Source organism: Styela clava, chromosome 4 (assembly GCF_964204865.1).
Source record: "Styela clava chromosome 4, kaStyClav1.hap1.2, whole genome shotgun sequence".
In the NCBI taxonomy this organism is placed as follows: Eukaryota; Metazoa; Chordata; class Ascidiacea; order Stolidobranchia; family Styelidae; genus Styela; species Styela clava.
This window is the reverse complement of record NC_135253.1, coordinates 4,423,773-4,447,787: the sequence shown is the minus strand read 5'-3', so window position 1 is coordinate 4,447,787 and position 24,015 is coordinate 4,423,773. Positions and strand designations below refer to the sequence as shown.

Genomic DNA, 24,015 nt, shown 5'->3' with positions numbered 1-24,015 from the left:
GATTACACGAGAAGTCGAATCTTCCATAGGCAGACACGCCCTAATATTCTTGAAGCAATAGTCGGAGTTTATAATTTATTTATAAAGTGCAAACTTATGAAGAAGATAATGCATAATAAACGTATGATTGGCAAAAAGTAAAAATGATATGGCGTTGTAACATAAACAGCTGAGTGTAATTTTCTAGAGTATGGGGAGTCAAGCAAGTTTGATTATTTTAGATTTAGACCATCAGACAACAATTTGTCATGGAGCAAATCCTAGTCTATGTGAGTGGGTTGTGCTCACCAACCAAGGAATAATCACAAACCAATGTACAACATAACTTGGAAAAATGGAAATTAACCATTTTAAAAGTAGAAGTTAATGTGAGCAGTTAAAGTCGCTCCATGTTCGAGCAAAACATTCTTAATATGGTGTAATTCGGAACATTATCATTCTGAATATAATGAAAATCATGCCCATCTTGTCTCATATGAGAAATCTGTGTATATTAGACACTTTTAAAAGGCAATCAGCAGCTATCACGATTTTGGTGACCGATAATAGATTATGGGAGCAAATTAAAAAACGAGACTATACAGCAGACATTGGTTAGCGTGTTACAAAGCAGTTGACAATCTTGGTAAACAAATATGTCTTCATATCTGCTAACTAAAATCAAAAATATTTTGGTTGAGCGAACAACACTGCCAGTTGCAAGGCAGCAAATGCCAGTTGCTGATGGAAGGGTAGTTCATGATAATAATCTGTAAATATCATCCTTATAACTGTATAAAATGATGAGTGGAACCCTGTGAAAAGAGAAAAAAATATGTATATCATGATTTCATTGAAATTCAAGTACGACTAGCCACTGGATACCGGCAAGAATATTTTAAAATCGAGCTTAAATTGTAAAAAAACACAAAATTGAGCATTTGAACCAAATGGCACGATGGCCTGGCGGTTGGAGCATAAGGCTTAACTGTGTTGGCATCGTATCCCAAGTTCAAATTCCATGCATCCATAATTGAACAGGAATCGAATCACAAACAAAAAAAGTTACTCAGAATATGCATCTTGCAGAGCATTTCATGACTACTTCTTGACTAAATCATTGCTTGAAGCTCATTCTGGAGCAGTGATGTCATCTAACCCATGGCCCACCGAACAAATTCCGTTGGAAGATTTGCCGCTGAACCTTGTAAAGCCGTTTACAATGAAATTTAGGAGTAAACCTGAGTTTATCTCAGATCAAACAAACACAATTTGGTATCGTACTATTGTGAAGCAATATTACACCAAAATCAAGCAACTGAAGCATATATAAGCTTCATGCTACAAAAACAAGGGTTATGGTATGTCTGGAACAACAAGGAGAACGCTCAAGGACAAAATCCGGCAATTACAAAAAAAATGGGGAGAGATGTCTTTTTTGTTCAAGTAAACCGCACGGTCGCTTGTTTATTATTTCGTAATTCTCTTTCAACCTTTAAGTCTGGTAATTTGAATAAATATATTTGACCTCACACACAATGACATTTCAGAAATAAATGCCAGTGAACGAAAAGCCAAGATACTGTCACCAAAAAGAGTTTAAAAGGAGCCATAGCATAGCCATTACGTAGCATTTAATGTGTGGCCCACGCCAAATCTGAAATGCAGCAGAAAGAATTTGGGTTGGACATGGCTGATCTAGAGCATCGAGCAATTTTTGAGTTTCGGTACCTCTAAAAATGAAGAAATAACTAGAACAGAAGAAAGCATACTCTTTAAAAAACCTTGCTTCGGATATCATTTCAGTGATCCTTGCAAAATACTTTTTATATTTTGGCAACTGTGAAATAATGGCGGCTACACTTGTATTAAATTCTTCTTCACCTCGTCCCGTTTCCAAACCTTGAACAAGAGTTTTCAATGCGCTGGTTGGAAGATCGACCTGAAATTGATATATTATTACCTTCTGCTAAGGAGGAAATGGCAAAAGATGAGTGCTATTATTTCATTGATACTGTATTCAGGCATAAAGTATTCGAGTCAAGGTTACTAAATACATGATGACTTGCAAACTCATTTTCAAGTTCGACTTTTCTGATCGATAAAATAGTCATTCTAAATGGAAAAGTAACTCGTTGAATATCATGCTTGTATAGGGCTTTGTCTGGAGCGAAAGGCATGAATAGCGTCGTATTAATAAAAAGTCATAACTTGGATGATGTCATTTCCCATGCCCCAAGTCAAATAAATCGTCATTTCGATGAATAACATTTTATATTACATTTCACTCAGATAGGATTTTCATATTAATCCTTGGGGAGTGGGAAGCCGATAAGATGACTTAACCATATACCATGGCCTCTCGTCCAGTTGACAGTATATATGTTTTTATGAGATTAGCTAGCCAATTATTTGTTTAAGATGCATGGATGCATCCGGATGCAGCCGTAGCTGACCACCGGTTACGTGAACCACCATATGGCGGTCAAGTGTCCATCCATTCTCTTGCATAAAATTATCTCACACAGGATTCAAGCCATCAAACCCATGCATGACTATCAGATGACAAGCGTATTTTTAACACCCAGCACAATGCGCCTTCCACCGTGCCTATTGGTAGTAATTAGAACCTACGGCAAGAGCATAAACTTCTGCTTTTCCCGAAATATGTTGCAGAATGGGTAGTTGAGTAAGTCTTGAATAAGCTTGTGATTCGTAACGTTTCTTTATATTATATGCCAACTTATCAGGAGGCAAAACTTCAATATTTAGTCGATGGTATTGAGCCTTTGTAGCAGTAGATTGTGGAACATCAGACGAAGTTGTTGCATTTACAGTGGCAGAATGATCAATACTATGTCTGCAAATTAAAAAAAAAAAGCGGTTAAAAAATTGAAAACAAATTGAATATTGCAAATTAGTCTAATAATTTGCGACTCGATTTGAAAGAACAACCCTAGTTACAACCTTGTTTTTTTTTACAGAGTAAAGTGCTTTCTAAGCATCTATGACATTTAAAAGGGTTGAAACGGTAGCTAAGGCACCTAACTTGTTAAAATCTGCCAGGGCACTTACTTGTTCTAAGCGAAAGACAGGATTTACTGTCTTCTATTATTATCAAAATATTGGTAAAGATAAACTAGTTAGCTCTCCCCATACTTTACAAGTACCGGAAGCCAAATTGCCCTATTATAATCAATTTTCCTACCCGAATAAATATTAAATTCCTATCCTTCAAAAACCACAAACCACATATTAATTTGTGTAGATTGGGACAGAACTTTCATATTTATCCCGAGGGAAAAGGAAATCGTTAAGACGGCTTATTCATATGGTGAACCATGACCTCATACCCAGATACTAGTCCATGTCGAGTATGGGAATATTAGTTTGCTAGTTATTTGTTTTCAGATGAACCGATAAGACGGCTTAATCATATGGTGAACCATGTCCTCATACCCAGATACAAGCCCATGTTGGGTATTGGAATGTTAGTTAACCAGTTATGTTTCCAGATGCATAGATTTGATGGTGGAGAAAGTGGTAACTGGTAACAGAACAGCGGTTATGTGAACTTTCCCACAATGGGGAAAGAGATGCAATTCTCTCGCCATGCACTTCATGCTCAACTATTGGTACCTCTGTGGAACGTATCCTTCTTCAGATTCTTTGATTTTTCGAAGTAGGTAATCAACAAGTTCATCTGAACGTAAACTTTTCTCTTGTTGTTTTGTGAATCCTTGTACTTGATCACAGGAACGAACTTTTATCAATGCATCTTTATCTTTCAAAACCACAAGATGGCTTACTGATCGCTTCACAGCTATTTCCTGTTGAATAAAATAAGATCAGCTTTTATGTGCCTCCTACTTTTCAATATAATTTTTGGAAAAAACTTTTGCATTTCAATGAGCTTGTTTTACTTTTTAAAACCAGGCAGGCACTAAATATGACAGCATATAAACGGTCGTGTCCAGCTGTCGACTGGCATCCTGACAGGGATTCCAATAGTCCCATTCCTCAAAACTCTAGTCTAGCATTCAGATAAACTACCACATATGATAGCTAAGATCAAACCTGACCTGAAGTATTTCCAATGAATCTGCATCAGATCCCGTTCCTTCTAATGTCATTTCAGCTCTTATTCCAGCATCCCATAATTGTTTTAATATCCGAATTCTTTCTTGAAACAACTGACTTCTTCCCATCACAGCAACAAGAACATCAATATTGCTTAATAGTTGGGAATTATGTTGAGAATGAGAAGAAGGTTCTGTATTATTTTGCATCAATGACATGGAAGACTTTGACCCACTTTGATGTTCAGCAAGATTTGCCATTACAATCTGAAATATTAGTAGTTTTGTAAGAACATGTATTTTGCCTAATACAATTTCTAAATTGCTTGTGAAATGACACAAAATGACTGCTAGAAAGTTTGATTAAATTAATTTGGGAATTGAAGATTTTTCTCACTCAAACCAACATTACAACTGTGATACTATTCTCAATGTCTGGATGAAAATGGTATAAAAATTAGAAAGATGGCAGTTTTTCACAAGAGCTCAATATCGAAAAATATTGCAGTCATAAATTCGAATTATAATTGAAAAGTTAAAACTCATTCCCTGGATAAGATCTATCATATTTGTTGCTGTTGAGGACTTACGTAGAACAAGAACAACAAATAACTTGAAAATCAAGACATAAAAAACAGGCTCTCAATACAAATAAGTTTCAATACGGTTTATCACTAATTCATATATTTGACAACACATACTCTTTCAATCGCCACACTGACACCAAAAGCACAATGCTTCTTAGTTGTTGTAGCATGTGATGCACCATCATTATCGTGGGTTTTCAGAGCACCAACATGATTGAGTTGCGGAATCGATAAACGTTGAACAAGATCGTCATAACGACCACCAGCAGCGATAACTTCATTCATTATTTTCTTTTGTTTCCTTATTTCAGTTGACACCTAAATAATATAAAGAGAATTTAATGTAATATAATATTAGAACCATGATGCTGTCGAAAATAATAACTATTTGTATGTGTGCTCATACCGGGGACGTGAAGTGAAAATTACCAACTCCGACTCCAACTCGTCAAAAAAATTTTGACTATGACTAACTCAAACTAAAATTTAAAAAAAAAACTAAAACTCAAGAGAATATTAAATTTTGATAACAAAAACATTGCTGTATGCAAATTCTCTTTGATGATAACGCTGAGTAGACTTTGTTTTTTTAATTTCAGAAATAAATTTTGACTTTTATTATCATCATTGAAAAGAATAAATTTTGACTCCCAACTCCCAACACAGGTGAATTCAAAATTTCGACTCTGACTTAAAGAATATTCAAAATTCGACCCCAGCTGGGGTATCACGATTGAAGAAACGAAAAATTTCAGATCTGCAAGGTGTAATAAAGTTATACCAATTTAGCATGGCTTGTGTAAATCATGAAATTGAGCATGAATATGATAACTCTTAACTGAAGTAGAAATTTAACATTTTATAATGGTAATGTCACAATTTTAAACTACCAGAATCAGAACGAGAATTTCAGACTGCTAAATTTTCTGTCTGTCCAAATCTGAGAATCTGGTTTTTGAATGATTCGAATGGAACCACAGACAGAGAACACACCATCCATTATTAAAAACATTTATAGATTTTGTAAAAATAATGATAACTTAAATAAAACCGCAACACATACCTGAAATATTACACCGGAATATTGATGTAAGTTATGCACAAATCCAAGATGAACAACAACTGGCAATCGAACACCAAAAGCCTCTAAATTTTTTCTCAAAGCATCAAGTTCATGTAAACCCTGCAATGTGAATACAACGCTTCATCAGAAATACAAGAAAATGTTTGAAAAGTCTACCTAATAATGAAAAAATCTCTGATATGTTTCAGGTTTCAAGACGTTAAATATATTAGCATAGTAATTTGACTTTTGACTTAAAATTTCCAACGAACTTAGAGTTAAACATTGAACATAATCAGTGATGGTTGGTATGTGATACAAATAAAAATATAACAAAAAATAGGTTTACCTACACTTAGATGAAAAAAGAAATATTAATAAATAGAACAATTTCTCCTATATTATAGTTACTTGGTGAATCTAGAATGCAGAAAAAATAGAGGACAATCATACAAATCGATTTTAACAAACCTGTCTAGCTAGTGATGAAATAGGTGACTGTTTATTTCTTGTTAATGTTTTCAATAAAGTTTGAATCTTTGACAATGGACCTTGTTGACCAATGAATGAATACAATGTTGATATTTGTTGACTTGTGAGAGAAAGATCTAATAAACGAGCTTCCAGCTACAAGAAAAAAAAAGATTTAACTTTTTCATCAAAAAATATTTTTATTGGAAGAAGAACAATCAAAATAAATCAGTGTATTCATCAAGAAAACAAAAAAAATTATTTGCATCAAATTATCCCCTTTATCAAAAACAATTTTACTTAATTTAAAATTTTTAAAATCATACCTTAATATTTAAATCTAAAAGTAAATTTGCACACAGTACTTCACACTCTGAACACAGCCATGTATACATGGTTAATGCACATTACATTAGAATAGAAACCTTTATCTCAGACTTTAGCGAGGTTCAAACCTGGGATATTTAACTTATGATACCAAATACAACATACTATGCACAAGGATGTTGTGTTCATTATTCTCACCCATCCACCTCACCCAGGGTGTAAAAAAATTGGGTAAGCAATGCAGAACCGGAAAGATTATGGTTCTACAAAATATTAGAAGCTCCTTCCATATCAGGGCATATTGTGATATAAAAAAATAAATATATCAGTGATTTTCAAACAAACCTGTGTCTTATTCAGCTTTTCCATTTTGGCTTCAGTGAGCACTCGTTTTACTGAATCATATTTATTGATCGATATTCCAGAATAAGCAAATATAGCGAGTAACAATATGGTGTGATTGACAGTGATTTGATACGAACGCTTACCAAGTACCGGAAATGAAGATATGATTTCTGAAACTGCACAAATTCCTTCAGCATCAGGAATAAGACTGAAAAAAATGAAACTGGAAAGTGAACATGATTTATTTAAAAAAGTTGAAACCAAGTTTATGCCATGGCCTACGCTCATTACTTATAGGTATATATCAATAGTTACTTATAATAAGGCTTTGTTTGGAACAAAGGCATGAATGGGCGTTGTGTAAAAAATGAATAGATTGATCTTTGTAGTTCAAACTTCAGACCCGAATATATTAAGTAAACAGTCTGGTGTGTTGTGGAATAATGCCACACACTAAATATTTAGTTAGCGAACGAGGACAATCCCAATCCATTTATACAAGCAATAACTTGAAATTAATTCAATGGTCATTTAATTAGATATCAAATAAAAAAAACAATAATATTGTTCTTTTTGAATAACTCGGTTTAGCCCAACATAAATATAAGTAAACCAGTGTAACTAGAGATAATTAGTTGCACATGATACATGAACTTGGATGGTTAGAGGAGAAAGGTAACCAGCGATTAAATGACACATTTTAAAACAGTAAAGGGTTCAGTAATCATCTCACAGATTATTATCTCTCACAGAATTTGAAACTGTAAACCGACATAAGGTAGTAGGTACGATATCAAGTGTTTCCAAATTCCTAGCATGACTGTTTAGGCCATCATACATACAAATATAGGATGATATGCATTCAAATATCTTGTTTTATTCTCGTATTATAGAACATAACTTCTAGAAAGAACATAACTTTTTTGCAAAACTGAAACTATTGTGTGCAATCATACAAAAACAGAAATTCAAATGTTTAAGTGTTAAATAATTTCCTTCATTTTTGTCAAGTAACTAAAACCTTTATGGGCTCAGTGCCCATAACAGATGAAATCTCACGAATACATACTTTTGGCACATCCGAACATACATTACCGATATATTTGTGTACTCAACTCACCTACAGACAGTGGGAGTAACAATATCAAAAGCACATTCCCAAAGTTCTTTCGGATGAGAACGATGAATTTTTACTTTACGATAAACTTTCTCGATTGCATATCTTTTCAGACTGTATATTCCATTGCGACCAATGTATCTAGCAAACGGCACCTGAAATAATTTAACGAAAAATTAACAGAATATTATAAGTTATTTATAACAAGATCTTATTTGTTAGTGTAGAAAAGGCTGCATGCTGTAAATCTTTGTTGAAAAGAGCCGTTATTGAGGGAAGTACACAATTTTTTTTCAATAGAGAGGATGTCACAGAACTTTCCCATTCACTATGATGGGGTCAAATTGAATTTTAACACAACATTTAACACAAAATGCAATGCAAATGGAAAATATTTGTAGAAAACTCAAAAATAATAGTAATAATAAAAAAATATTTGAAACAGTAATGCCGCCAAATAATACAGGCAGTATGTGAAATCACAGAATAATTTTTTCTGCACCCTATAGACATATCTCACCCTTAAATCATATGGCAATGTCACAATAGCTCCACTTGTATCAATGAAAGTAGCAGCGGAAGGACCTTCCGATTCTCTCATTTGAGGTCCTTCATTCTCCTCATCCTCATCTTCTTCGATTTTTATTCGTCTTCTCGGAGTGAGAAGTGGTGGAGTGATTTTTACAGCACCGTGACGTTTCAATATTGTGATGACAGTGGAATGAACGTAATCTTGCATCAAGTGTTGCGCAGAAATATATTGGCCCTAAAAATAAGTATTAGACATGTATTTTAGAAGACAAATAGCTGGTGGAAGTGTGTAGATATTTCTTCAAGTAATCTTGAAACAAAGACATGTATAATCAATATTTTTATCAAGTTTACAAAGTCCTAAAAATGGGCTCATGATCCTCATATGTTTCTTGAAAGCTCTATTCCCTATACCACAAACGTTTATAATTTTAGTTATTGGATTTACAACTATTTTCTAAAAAAACACCTAAAACTGACAAATACCACTCAAAACCACAAAAACAAGGCAATATTTACAGCCATGATTGAATATCTGCCTGAGTAAAAGAAGTGTCTGAGTGGCTGCATAAATTGCAATTGATACATCATTGCTGATTGGTCATTGTTACGGTGATAAAAAAGGAAATTGATGCATATGAAAACATGCATTTGTTCTAATGTATAAGAGATGGATTCAATTATTGTTGTATCACAAACATGATCTATAATATAACAATGAATATATCCTTGAATGTGGTGATGTTTGAGAAACACATTCATAGTATTACCTTGTGCAAATCAATGTCATAGAATATATCATCATTTCTATTATCGGGACGAGCAAAAAGTTCTTCCATCAATAATCTATGTGGTGCAGAATGTGGATCCTGAAGCGCTTGACGCACAGATTTGACAACGTAAGTTTTTTCCAACGCTGGACCTGGTACCAATGGACTCTACGCATAAGTATAAGAAAGAGATTAATACTTTCAAATGAATTTATTACCTATTATTAGGAACTGCTACTTAAAATAAGATTTGTGATTAAATTAATCAAAATTGATCAAATTAAAATTCAGAGCCATTCAAAAAAGACTGCTGGTTAAAAATATTTTGATAATTCCAGCTGTGAGAATGCAAGCTTTCAGATTCTTAACATAGTGAGCTCCCAGGAGCTCTCTCTTTCCCACGGAGCATTCTTATTTCATTCTCACTTGAATTGCTAATCATCAAAATTGATGAAAAACAGAACTTTTTAAGAAGTCACATGGCCAAAATCATCGAATCGCTTAAATTGAGGATTGAATTGATTAATTTCGCAGCAATCTATTTCTTTCATTCATAGCAATTTAGCATTTACGATTGTATAACATAGTAGCAATCTTACTCTTAGAAGTTCAGCTGCAGTTGGTCGTTTATCAGAAGAGTGATTTAAACACCATTTAATAATCTGTGCTTCGTTATGCATTGCATGCATGTCATCAAAATCGTCAGGAAACTTGATCTCTTCCTGTTATAAATATTATAAGTTATACAGAGAATATACAGTTATCACAAAGCTAAGTTAGTGACCTAAAATTAATAAACTTAAAGCTAATTCCTCATCTATATATGAACTGACTGGAGCAGAAACATTATGAGCGAACAAATTTCGACCCAATAATCAGATAACAGATAAAATTATCGATAAAAATAGATAAGTGAAATCTGATCATTTAGGTAAGGTTTTGAAGTGTTCAAAATTTAGATTAGAAGTTCTTGCCAAACAAAGTGGTGTGTGGTCAAAACACTCAGAGTTTCTGGCCAAGTCATATTATATGTCATGAGCAACAATGAAGCACATAAATAGAGGTCATAATCAACATTAAAGACTTTGTCTTGTGGTTGTGACAAGTCAATATTATCTAGAACAGATTTTCCCCAAGTGGGAATATCGCCCACAAATTGTTTGTAAAGAAACAAACGAAATGGTGATCATACCAGTCTCATGTTTCCCAAAACTTTAACTCTTTCCATTTTCGTCTGCAATCCAGCGTAACACATTTCAAAAAATATGATACCAAGACTATACATGTCAACTTTTTGATTATAAATTGTCCTGATAAAATAGAATTGAATAACAATTAAGAGAAGGTTTTATATGTCACAGAAAATAAAATTGGCATATGACAGCAAAGTCATTTCTCTCATACTATAACATATCATCCTTGTAGTTTGTATTGTTTGAGATAACCACAGTTAAATATTTTGAATTTTTCGAACTTTCTAAACCGATATAAAAGATAGGTCAAGGTCAACTATTTGGGTTTTCCAGGAAGCCACTTAGAATAGTCCGCTTGTGGCCACTTATTTTAATTGGGTCTTTAGACTCTTTATATGGGGCTAAGATTTAACCCATTCCACTTGTCCGACCAATCCCCACCCACAAAGTACACTGAAATCATTTCACAAAAACGAGAGACGAAACAAGACACAAAATCTCCCTTTCTCTCTGTGACAGATATACTAATCTCAAGAGCAGCTAGACGCAATATTTTTAGACACAGCTAGCTGTTCAGAGAGCCAATAAAGGCAATATGGCAGTGCTATATAACAGGCCGGGTGCCTATTTAGTACATGTCTCCCAGCAAATCCTTGTATCACCTAGTGAACATCATAAATTATAAATCTCATATGATTCCAAGAATGTCCCTCATAAATGTTAAGTTTTGGTATAATCATTTTATCTTAGATGCATCAGAATCACCAATTTTTGACAACATTAAATTTTGTTGAATGACCATTTTACAATCAGAATAAAATAAAATACATTCTAGAGATAGTCCATTGTTATGAAATACTCAAAAACTTCAAAGTTAACATACCTTGAGCCTATTTTATTCAGTTCAGGAGCAACATATAAGGCAGTACCAACTCTACCAGTGAGAGCACTATCTCCACCTTCTGATTTTGAATTTGCAAGATCAAGTATGCTGGTTACCTCTGCAGCCTGAATAACACATACTATGTTTAGACTTTTTAAAGGGACTGTAACTTGAGAATCAACTAAATATACAATTTGACCTTCAAAAATCAAGGCAAGTTAACAACAAATTATCATTGTAAAAACGCTGTATGAAACTACTTAAAAATATGATTGCCAAATCGCTAAGACAATGAGATATATATGCCAAATTATAATATCACACATTTGCATTGATGGGAGGAAATATACAACAATACAGAGAATGTTATGAAGACATTCTTCATCCGAGCGAACGATCTACCACAGTCGAGCAGATACTAAGCACACATTGCTGAAAATATGCATATCTAGGACTGTTTTGGTTAGGGGAACTTGGATATTGTGTATAAAACTGCAGGTCCTTTCTCCTTGATTACTTTCTACTTCGGATCCGTATGTGGCACTCACCACAAGGATGCTTGAACGAGATAGTATTAAAGTGAAAAGTAAAAATAACATGATCTCTTTCAACGAAATAGTAAGTATATTTGTGAGCTTTCGTTAGATCATGGTCTAACTTTACAAACAATACAAGATATAACTGTAAATATAAAAGATCTTATAAATTTAGTCTATTATTGAGTTTCCTATAACTGGATATGGATGCTATCGTATCATCTTAGAATAGCCGGTCTAACTGATGTGGTTGGGTTGGGGTTCGTCTATTTGTGTAGTTTCCTTTGTTTGTTTTTGAACCTTATTTGTTTGTATTGCTGTTGTTGTTTTGATAGTACTGTTAACAGGACACACCATTATGCTGTCATTTGTTGTACACCAGAAAGTTTGTGCTCGACTTTTCACCTTTATTTTTGGGCTTTAGTTTACTTTTATTTTGAAAATGTTTTTTTGGGCAACCTGTCGTGACCAAGTCAAATTTTGAGTCATCATTATGAGTGGAGATTTAAACAAAACAGTAATGTTTAAAAAACAATGAAAAGCTCACTTCACGAGTGTGTGATGTTGCCAATCCAAAATCTCCGATTTTAATATGATTATACAGATCAAGAAATATATTCTGAGGTTTCAAGTCTCTGTGAATCATTCCTTGCTCATGTATGTGGACTAAACCATCCAATGTCTCTCTAAAATAGAGAGAGAATTTTGAAATAGAGTTAGTCAGTTACACAAAATTCGCCAAGATTTGCCTTATGATACTCAAACCTAAATAGTTTCGCATAATGCAATACTTCCAGTGTTCAATTTCAAAACTGACTATCAAATTTATTTAAATATGCCTCAAATAAGATATAAATGTGAATTTTTCCCAATGTTACTGTAATGTCCCAATTTTACTGTGATAAAGACAAAATGTACTAAAATACAATTTTAATTTCTCATGATTTCCAAAATATGACTAAATTCTTGAAGCCCTATAATGGATTAGGAAAAGAACAAGTTACCTAAACAATTCCCACACTCTTGGCTTATCATCCCATAAACCTTTGTCTATTGCTTCACGTAACGTACTTTTCTCACAATACTCCATCTACAAAATAAAGTGATTCATCCAACATGTCAAACAGAAATGCAATAACTATGACAGAACAGATCACTTGTCTCAAAGTCGAAATATAATTTTCACACATACTTATTAGATATTGTGTATCAGTTTGCATCAATTTATTGACTTTGTGTATCAGATCAAAATTTTATACAGCTCAATGCTCATTCTCTTCTGTCGCGCTGCTTCTTCTATACTAAAATATTGTCACAAGACCTCCTCCAAATAGGATTGCTTTATAGTAACAGTAATAATTTAGCCATATTGACTTTAATTTCCTTATTTCTCGTCCCAGCTGATATGTCGATTATTTAATCGAATCTGGTTAGATAATTGTTATTTTTTTTCATTACCATTGCCGTAAAATAATCATAAAATGTTATAAAAAACAACAAAAATCAACCTGAATATACAGGTAACATTTTGGAATACTTCCAAGACTAGAATCAGTCGTTTCTGTATTTTGTTGGTCATTGGTAGATGGTGAAGTTGGATGATTAGTTTTCTCTTTCCCATTTTCTCCTTCAAACATCACACTCTCTTCATCTTCAGATTCATATCTACATTTCACAACAAAAATGACAGTCAGCCTAAAAGTTCATACAATGTACTGTATTTATAAAACCTTTCACTCTTTGATTTTAAATCCTCTCTTCTTCAAAATTCTGGCTGCGTCCCTGATTACCTCAATATATTATTGAAAACATCTTCTTCCTCCTCATCATCATCATCTTCATCTTGATTAAAACTATAATTCCCGACAGATTCCCAATCAGAAAAACTGTGCCCCACAGGTGGAGGTGCATGCTGTTCAACATCATCTATATTCAGAAGGAAAACATCAATATCAAATTGGATTTGAATAATATTGAGAAAAGGGAAATTCATCTTTCATCGCGCTCTCTATTCAAACTTAACAATTAGGTATGGTCTTCAACATACCAAAAATTGAGCCCTTTTACTACATCTAGAGACTTGCACAATGATACCATCAATTTAATATCCCTATATAAAGTTAAATATCAAATACATAATGGAAAAAACCCTGATTCCCAAACAACTTTTGGTACACCCGTAGAATGTATACCAGGTTAGGGTTAGGCCATAATTCTATTCCTATTTTCCTTATTTTACACGTCCCTCTACACAACAAAGTAGGCGAACGAAATTAGTTACCTCCATATTGGTACACATACTTCTACACTTTTTATACTCCTTCCCCCTAAACAAGGCGCGCAGTCACTGCTAGGAAAGAAGTTACTATAGTTTGGAAGGTTCACATCATCGCCTACAAAATTTGAAACAATCTGAATGGGATTGGAATCCGAAATTTTAGTGAAACATGTTAACCGCACCCACCAAAATAGATGGATATGATTGTTGGGACTTACCCATCAATCCCAATGAATTAACGTAGTTATTGAGATCGCTTGTTTTAGATGTTGTATTTATACTTGATGTTGTTTCTGACGAATTAGAATCTGGGTTCAATAATGTTTCGATCCATGAATTGTAATATCTGAAAGAGTTTCCAAATGAATTTGGAACAAGGCAAAAATTTAGAGAGTGCTTTTGCCCTTTGAGTAAAACATTTTGATAATATCACTGTAAAGTGTTTATTGTGTTTAGCATCTTTTTTCTGTACAGGCATTGAAGTAAAACAATCAGTCAAAATCCAAGTAAATAGGGTTGACATATATTATAATCAAGTCGAGTCACAGACAATTTTTCCGATTGCAGAAAATATGCAATGACATGAAGGAAAAAAAAAATTGTAATTCAAACAAATGCATATAGGTATATAACACACATATTCGAGACATAATGAGATTTGTTTGGGCAGATATGCCAAGGTGCATATTCAGGCAATATCAATGCATTTATAAGATGGTGCCCTTTAACAATATCCAATGATAATTTCAATAAGAATAATGAAATTTCAAGTTTTAATATCACATCTTGCATTTTTAGGTTTTAGGTAGAAGTATAGAAGTAAAACATGAAAAAATGACAAAAACATAAATAAAGAAGTAATATAGAAATAAAAAATAATTAAAAAAGTTTCCATTTTACCTGACAACATTTTCATGATTTAGTCTCGACAAATGTTTTACTTCTCTCTTGATTTTTTTATTAAATTGAGCATTTCTTGGATCAAGAAGAATACGCTTAATAGCATAATAACGGCCATCAAGCTTGTTTCGTACCTAAGAGCATAACAATACGATATAAATATAATCCCTATAACCCTATTGAATTGAATTCTATCTGCGGAGGCGGCACGGAGCAAAATGAAAAATGAAAAATATCAAACTAGTTCAAGCTACACTGATGGGTTTAATTGAAGTTGTTGCTCTATCTCTGTTTACGTTTGGGAAAGTTTACAAATGACTTCTGACTTCGGGTTGTGAAAAAATTTGACTGACTAAGAGTTAAGAAGAATTTCGACGCCGGACATCAAAAATCAAAGTTTGAAAACAAAAATAATAGCGTATGCAAGCCCCGTAATAGACTGTTAAAGCAAACTTTTCGCGTTTCTGGAGAAAATTTCAACTTTTATTATTACCTTTGAAAAATGAATTTCTAACTCCAGAACCAGTGAAAACAAGCTTGCATGTTTCATCCCATATTTGCGCATGTATTATAGAGCTCTCCTTTTTGTAATTCAAAGTTGGTAACTAGAATTTTTTTCCCGAAATACAGAAAGTAAGAGTCTGACATGCCTGCGGAACTCTGTGTTAGATAGTAATTTCACCAACCTGAACAACATCACCGAATCCACCTTTACCCAACCATTGTAGTTCTTCAAATTCTGAATGAATTCTTGACAACATAGTAGGAGGAATGGGATAAGTGGTGAGATCATCATTGAGTTGATCAAAATATGAATCGTTGTTTGGAGATGGAATATTTTCATCTAAACCATTCTTATGATCGAAACCTATTTCCAAATTTTCACTGATGCACGGCTACAAAAATAGTAATAGAAATAATTATAATGTAATTTTGAAGTTGTTCAAGATTTATTGGCACATGTGTAAACTAGTACATTTTTATCTTTATGAGTAAATATTTTTGAAAGCGGTCAATGTGCTAGAATACAATTGCTATTCATGGGTGGAGACATGGTAGGGTGGCCTCTCGTCCTGTTACCAGTTCATGTTGGGTATAGAATTAGCCAGTTATATGGTTCAGATGCATAGTCTTTGTGGTGAAAAAAGGCTGTTACCGATCAGCATTTACATGAATCACCTTATGGAAGTGAGGAGTCAGTTCAGCAACTGACTTGCATACAATTAACCCCACATGAGATTACAACCCGCAAACCCGTGAAGGGTAATTAGAGGTGCGATAGCATACGTATTCCTAACACTTAGCATGATGCACCGTCCGTGCCTTCAGTGATTTCAGGAGGAAATAAGCACTTCAATTTTTACCTTAAGAAAATCGTGATCAAGTAATTCAGAAGCTGTCATTCTTAATCTATCTTCGACTGCTAAACATTTGTTCAAAAAATCTTGAAATACTGATGGCAACTTATTTGGAATATCAGGAGGATACTCCTTAATATGTTGTCCTTGCACCAAAGATAAGATGAGCATTCCCTGAATGAAAACAGATGAGCAGATGATAATTATAACAGATTAAAGATATAAATAAACAAATTGTAGCTCTGATATCCTCCATCATGGTAAGCATTATAAAGCAGACTAGATAGTGAAAATACATCTAATGAAATGAGTCTATGTTCCAGATTGTTAGTAAAATTGTTTTGTCATAAACAACTTATCAACTCAAGTAAAAACAAGCAAAAACACAAAAGCAAATGATATAGTTTATTTAACTTTCTATTGCCCGAATAAAATAATTCTGTCATAATCATATCATTTTCTCATTACTAGTTGTGGGTGAAAAAAATCTTACCAATTTCAGAATGTCTCCCTTTTTACTATTTCTAGCAGGAATTGGGTCATCTATAAATGTTACACCTGGCTGTTCAATATGAGATTCTTTGTATAAGTCAGCAAGTCTATAAACAGAAAATTAAAATAAACCAGAATCTTCACAACTCCTGCCTCAAAACGCACAAAGTATACAAGCAATTTGCAAATTTTTACAAACGCCAAAAGTAAAATATAAACAGGATGCAAGAATTTCTTTAATATAATATCCTAGACATGAAAAGTAATTTTAAGAAAAGAACAAAATCATAAAATCGAAATCATGTGATGGCAAACTTGCTGAAGATAAATTTGTTTCTCTACTTGTCAATGAAAGAATCTTTTAAACTTTCATCATAGAGTTAACTTTTTGCCATTTACTATAACGTCAGATAATCTATATAAAGTTTATATCTGTAGAAGAGTTTAATATAACAATTATTCTACCATACACTCCAAAAGCAGTAAATTTAATCTTCTGAACACCGGCAACTTAGAAGATTTGGTAGGATACTGAATTGTGTGAAAATCCTCAACTAAAGTATATAAAAGAAAAAGAAAATATAGTGAATCTAACCTTTTTTCAATACTATAGTCAGTTAACCGGACCATGCCTCTAGAATCGAGAGTCACACTGGAAGCCTGCAACAAAACAATAATTCTCTTTTTCTTTCAATTCACCAGGAATGAATGAAAAAATTCACAAAGCACAAAACTTTGAAGCAATGTATGATAGCTACTTAACAAGATAAATGTAATGCGCATCTAAAATCTCACCAACCGAATGAATATACTAATATATGAAATCAATTTATATATATTCTAACAGCGCATCAAGTTGTATCAAATTATTTGCTGTAAGCGGTAAAACAAGTCTATATTATATTATTAAATTAATGGTTATTTGAGGAGAAGTTTGAAAATAATGAGATTTGATATTGAAGGACCAGGGTTTTAAACATAGATGCCACATTGCAACTATACTCTAAAAACTATCCCAACTGATACATAGGATATGGCACTTCTATTTTTTTACAGAAATGAAACAATGAGTATGTATACCTTTAAATTTTTATGCACTACTGAATGTGAGTGAAGATAATCCAAAGCATTTAACAGTTGTTCAGTGATCACTCTTACTTCGCTCAATGAAACTGATTCGCTACTGAAAATTTTTGATTCAAGATTTGTACCTGAAAATGTTAAATAGAAATAGGAAATATCACCCCTCTAGGTCCAGTTTTCCAGTTGATATATATATATAGAAAGTTAACATAAAGTCAAAACACTAAAATGATGTAGTATGAGAAAATCAGTGATGCCAGAAAATTACCTAAGCACTTATAAATTGTTATAATTATAGTGATATGCCCCAAATAATGGAATCAAGCATGTTGATATTCAAACTCTTAATATCAACAAACGTCAAGTATCATTCAATTATATTCAAATTTATGAAAGACGGCCAAAAGTGTAGTGGAAATGGAATTACATATATTGCCTTCTCAAGTTGAATTAGCTGTTATTAGAAATGGTATTTTCCGGTTTCAATCTAAATAAAAATTTGTGGCAATTACAGACAACATAATACTAATTCACAATTTTCTCAAAAATATAAAATGGCAAAAATTTGAGTCATTGTACAAAAAACAAACTCCAAAATTCCAAATTATTGACAGATTGTGCAATAAAATTGACAGTTAAACTTTTGTTTTTGTCAAACTCATAATATAAAAGATCTAATATTATCATATCTAAGAGTGGCGATGATGATGACGAAAAAAATTTTGCTTCAGATGGGTATAATCACAATTGTCATGATAAATCATATATTTTACCTGCAACAAATTCTTGTAAAACATCAACCTGTATATGTTCAACTTCTTCAATATAACGGATTGCGCAATAGCTGACCAGATTTACGTGATTCAATTTAAGCAACGAATGCAACTCCTAAAAATATTACATTATTGATTATAATTATATTATAGGAAAAAGCCCACTAGTTTATTATCTCATCAAAAATATATTCAATCCGATTTATTCAAAATGAGGTTGGTACTTTATAATAAGTCTTGCTTGAATCATATTTAAATTACAATACTCTGCAACATTGCAGCAATTAATATGACTTTTAATTAATTTTTAGAATTTATCCTTAAGATTAAAAACTTTTATTGCTGAAAATCATAAGCAAGCAATTATAGCACTAAAAATTATATTTCTGTAAATTTTTTATTTGCTGAAAAAATGAGATTAATCGAACAAATTAGTCTTACATGTTCAACTCCCTTTATTATTTTCAAATATTTTGAAACTTTTGCTTGTTCAGCATTTGTTAAATATTTCTTTCGAGCAGGGCATGGTATTGTCCACTCATGAATAGCAAAAGGATTTCCCGATTCTTTATCAATACCAATATGAACAACACACCCACTTGGCAATTTATCTTTAAAAGAATAACTATAATCATAAAACTTAATATAAACAGAAATATTGACGATATTTTCATTGATATCGAGCAAGATATTTAAATCAACGGGATTTCTCAATTTCGATCAAAACAGTAAAAGTTTAGTAGTATATATAAACAAAACTAGTAAAACAAACACATTATTAAGTTTCCAATAATTTTGAAAAAAAGAAAAAAACTTATCCAGTCAAAAACAGACAGCCCATACTTTAATAACCATCGAGGACAAAAGACAATTGCTTTAAACACTACCCTAAAAATATTATCACATACCCTAAAAAAAATTTCGTTTCACATATATCCATTGTCAATTGTTATTTCTGGCGCAAAACCATCATAATTCTATAACACTTTCAAATTTACTCAGGAGAGATGATAAAAGTTATATGAAGAAAATAAACATACCAACACATTTTCCTCTGTATACAAATCTCTGGGACTTGGTGTTGAATTCAATGAGGGAAACGGGTATAGAAGGACTCGCATTGATATCGAATCCTGTACTTCCTGTTGAATCCAAGTGTTCCCTTTCTGAAAAAAGTTTAATAATGCCTTAATAAATGGCAAAATTGCGAACATGAACCAGAATATGTATGGATTTATATCCTGTATCCTAAATTCCATAAATACCCTGTTTTCGGTAAGCATAATATAAAAGGGCACCATTATTTATTGTGATCATAACTTAACTAAAAATTCATATAAATCAAATTCATCTTTATAAATAAATAATAAGATCATGTTTATTCAATCTTCAATTACTCTCATTTAGGAAATATCTAAAACACTTGTAATAATATTTCGTTCAAAGGGGTAAGTTTTTTTGCAGAAACACTTTAAATCAGGGTAATATATTTAGTGACAACTGCAAGTGGCGCTCCAGAAATGTGTGTACCAATATAAAGGTAACTAATTTAGTTCGCCTACTTTACACCAAGTTGTGTAAAGGGACGGAAGCCTATGGGCAGGGGGTATACACTGCGAGCAATAAGAACATTGATTGATTCCACTTAAAAATTTGATTAATCATTCCCATCTTGAGATTTGAAATAGAACATAGCGTTGCTATTGCTCACCCCCACTGCTATCATGGCTTTTATCTCTCTTTTTCACTTTATCTTTTTTCAGCTTGATTTCTTCTTCTTTTCTTCTGTTTATTTCTTCTTCAATTTCTTTTCGCTATTGACCAATTAAAAAAGTCATAAAATACTGATATTTAATAATATCAGGGTAACATTGGATAGGATATAATCAAGGTATATGATAATCCTTATATAGATATGAGACAAATAATTTTTCTATCAGGAGATGCAGCCGAGTAGAATATTCCCATAGGTATATACAATTTAAATATGTAGGACATGTTACAGTATCTCAAATATATTCATGTTTTGACTGTAATCCATTTCAATATGAATAATTGGTTTCAATCAATGTGAATTCAACAAGTGAGCCGATTGATATGAAATGTAATTTAAGAAATTGGAATCCTGATACTGAAGAATGGAAATGTTCACAAATGAACCATTAAGTTATAATTTACCGTCTAAGTCTAAGTTAATACAACAAAATATGTTAAAACATGATAGAATGCACATTACGTTGCCAACAGAATATTTGCTAAAAAGAGAATAAAATATGCCAACATAATTACTAATTTTGCTGGTAATTTTAATCGAATTAAAAAATAATTATTATCATCATTTTTTAAATTTAATTAAACAAAACCACAGTACAGCAAAAGGAAACGAAATATTTTGACAATATACTTGATAATCTTGTTTTCTCCTTTGAAGTTCTTCAAGTTTTCTTTTCTCTTTTTCTTTCTGTTCATTTTTAAATTTCATATTCTCTTCATAAATAGATAGTGCTGGTCTATTATATTCATGAAGTAGTTCCTGGATGAAAAATCCATTGCTTAATATAGGAAGAAATTCTTAATAGTTCAACTGTATAGGCAGCCAGTAAAACTGACTTCTATACAAATAACAGGGCTATTGTAGACAAACAGTTATTCAAAAAGTGGGTAATAGTGCCCCCTGTGGGTCGAACTGGATACAATGGAGGGAAAACAGAGGGGCTAATGGAGCATTCTCAAAAAGTTAGAATTATATTAGGAAAACTTGTAAAGATCACAAAGCTCATCCACCTCATTAAAAATACCACCTACCATAATTACGGTAATATACTTGGTTAATTAATTTGTCATTAGTCAGTTAATAATCGTTTATATGTTTTTTGTATTGTCTGGGAGCGGTGGTGATGATGTATAGAGTGATGTAAAGGCGGGATGACAGAAAAAAGTTTTAGAACGAACTAAACAACTACAAATCCTTCACTGATTTAATATTAAATAATTAAAACAGGTGTATGCACACTTTCATTATTATTAGAGTGTATTCATTACTTACTTCAGTTGCAATAACTGCACACAGGAAATATAACTTTCGACTAACTGAAACTATGTATTGCAATATAATCATACATAAATTATTTGTGAATTTTTAATGCATGCTGCTCAATTCCGTCATGATATGCAGTCAATTTCAAAATGAGAATAGTAGGCTATGCTTTTTTAACAGATTCCCAATGACTTTGCCTGTACTTATTTTTTATTTGCAAAGATAAAATAAAACAGAAACAATATATATCGAAGTATACTTTTATCATTTGAGCAAGATCCAAAATCATGACTTCACCAACAGAATTTGCAGCTTTGTCATTCAATTCTTGAATAAAATTTTTCAGAACATCATCAGATAATCCTTTAGCATCTTCTAATGAAATCTCAGGGGGTCTGCATTAAAAAAATATCATGAACACCCAATTCAAGAAAACAAGACATACAAACTCTATACTGTATACTGTAATATGTCAATACCAAATCCCTGTATACAAATATATTTATATATCGTAAATAATAATTCGAAAAAAAAATTTGGATAAGAATGTGAAAAAAAAATGTATCCACCAGTTAAACACTCCAATTTAACAATAACAGATGATTTAAAAATGTCATTTTTTTTCAGCGATGCACAACAAATCAGTTCATAAAACTTCATCACAAAATTAACAATTAACATAATAAAATGTCCAGGCTGTTTTCTATACCAGATATGCAAAATCTTCATATAAAATGCGAAATTACGTGGATGGGTAATTCTTTGCAAATTTTGCTCGAAATGTTACAGATGCATGAACTTCTTTTGTTCCTCCCATGCTCTCCAGAGGTTTTAGATGCAGAAGGATTTCGGGAGGTCGAGGTACCTGGATTATAAGAGGGAAATTATATTTGAACAAAAGTGGATAAAATTAACAAAATTATATAGCCTATTTAAAAATGACATTTAAGGAAATGACGAAAGTGTCAATAGGAAGATATGGAATAAAATTAAAATGGCAGAAGCTATATTCATCTAAACTGGAGTCACCATACTACGACCTTTCATCTGGCCCGCAATAACATGAGAAAATGGCGCATTTTTTTTCCAAGCAATGTTTCCCCGAGCATCGACTTCCTTGTTTATTTCGTAACATTGGCCAATTAGCAAGATGCAAAACGTGACCTAAAGATAGACCTTTTCGCATCCGCTCCAGATTCGCAGTTGTGGTTTCAAATAACATCTTGTTTTCGCGATTTTGAATGCTATTCGTTAGTTTTTGGTCATGATTCAGAAATTGACCTATAAAGCAAATAAGTCAATAATCATTTTTCCTTCTTAAGAGTTGTAGTTTAATTGCAGTAATCAAAAATTGTCTAGAAATAACTGTGATAAAATAGGCCAAAATTCTATACGGGAACGCAGCGTTTCAGCGAAGGATGCACTTGTACACTCGTGACGCGTGCTGTCGACGGAACTGTTGTGTACGTTTCTTGTGCTAAAATAAACGTTGAACGTAAATATTGTGTCACATTAACTTTGTACTGCTTACATGCGGATATTCATGACAGCAATTGTTATGTTAACAGCTAACCTCCGGATAATTGTTAGACATATTGTATATTTGCTTTGCTATGATGTTCTTGATCTATATTCTGCGATATAGAATTTAATATTCAAGACTTCAGGAATGTAGAATTTATATTATTGAATAAATTGTATGGATTTTTCAACTTTCGGAAATTTATTGTATTACATTGACAAAAATATTTGTCCGGCCCATTTCAACACAGTTTGAGTCAAACCTGGCCCGCGGTCAAAATAGTTTGGCAACCCCTGATCTAAAATATAGCTCAAAACAATTCACACATTGATCATTCCATACAGTATTATAAACCATAATATGTCAAATTTAATTTTTACATAAAATAAAAAATATATTTTCGGTTTCAAACATGATTATTCAAGTAAAAATGTTACCTTCCACTTATCTTTTTTTCTGACATCTTCGAAATCATCCCCAAACATTGAATCAAGAACCTCCAATTCTTCTTCTTGCCTTTTGGAAAATGATTCATTTGCATTTTCTCCCATCATGCTCACATTTTGTTCTTTACAGAATTTCTCAATAAGTTCAATAAGTCAAAAATCAGGCAGAGATATATTCAGTACATTTCAAATATTTCTGTATATAATAACTTCATAATAACCTTGGGTTAATAATGTAATTTGGA

General features: G+C 32.5%; 1 protein-coding gene across 1 annotated transcript; it reads right to left on the bottom strand.

The window, feature by feature from the left end:
* Positions 1-61: 61 nt before the first annotated feature.
* On the bottom strand, positions 62-24,015 carry LOC120325635 (eIF-2-alpha kinase GCN2-like). Its single transcript, XM_078112270.1, has 34 exons — positions 23,762-24,015; positions 22,549-22,667; positions 22,062-22,197; positions 21,170-21,298; positions 20,477-20,579; positions 19,806-19,931; positions 19,207-19,376; positions 18,766-18,880; positions 17,990-18,120; positions 17,505-17,569; positions 16,911-17,016; positions 16,424-16,591; positions 15,746-15,955; positions 15,060-15,193; positions 14,378-14,505; positions 13,672-13,807; positions 13,390-13,546; positions 12,886-12,971; positions 12,429-12,567; positions 11,346-11,470; positions 10,462-10,579; positions 9,869-9,991; positions 9,270-9,437; positions 8,489-8,734; positions 7,972-8,123; positions 6,852-7,059; positions 6,180-6,335; positions 5,709-5,828; positions 4,760-4,963; positions 4,062-4,325; positions 3,619-3,809; positions 2,614-2,839; positions 1,752-1,921; positions 62-794 (listed from the first exon to the last, which is right to left on the bottom strand). Exons 1-34 carry the CDS (start codon positions 23,876-23,878, stop codon positions 737-739), a joined length of 5,004 nt encoding a protein of 1,667 aa, XP_077968396.1. The 5' UTR covers positions 23,879-24,015; the 3' UTR covers positions 62-736.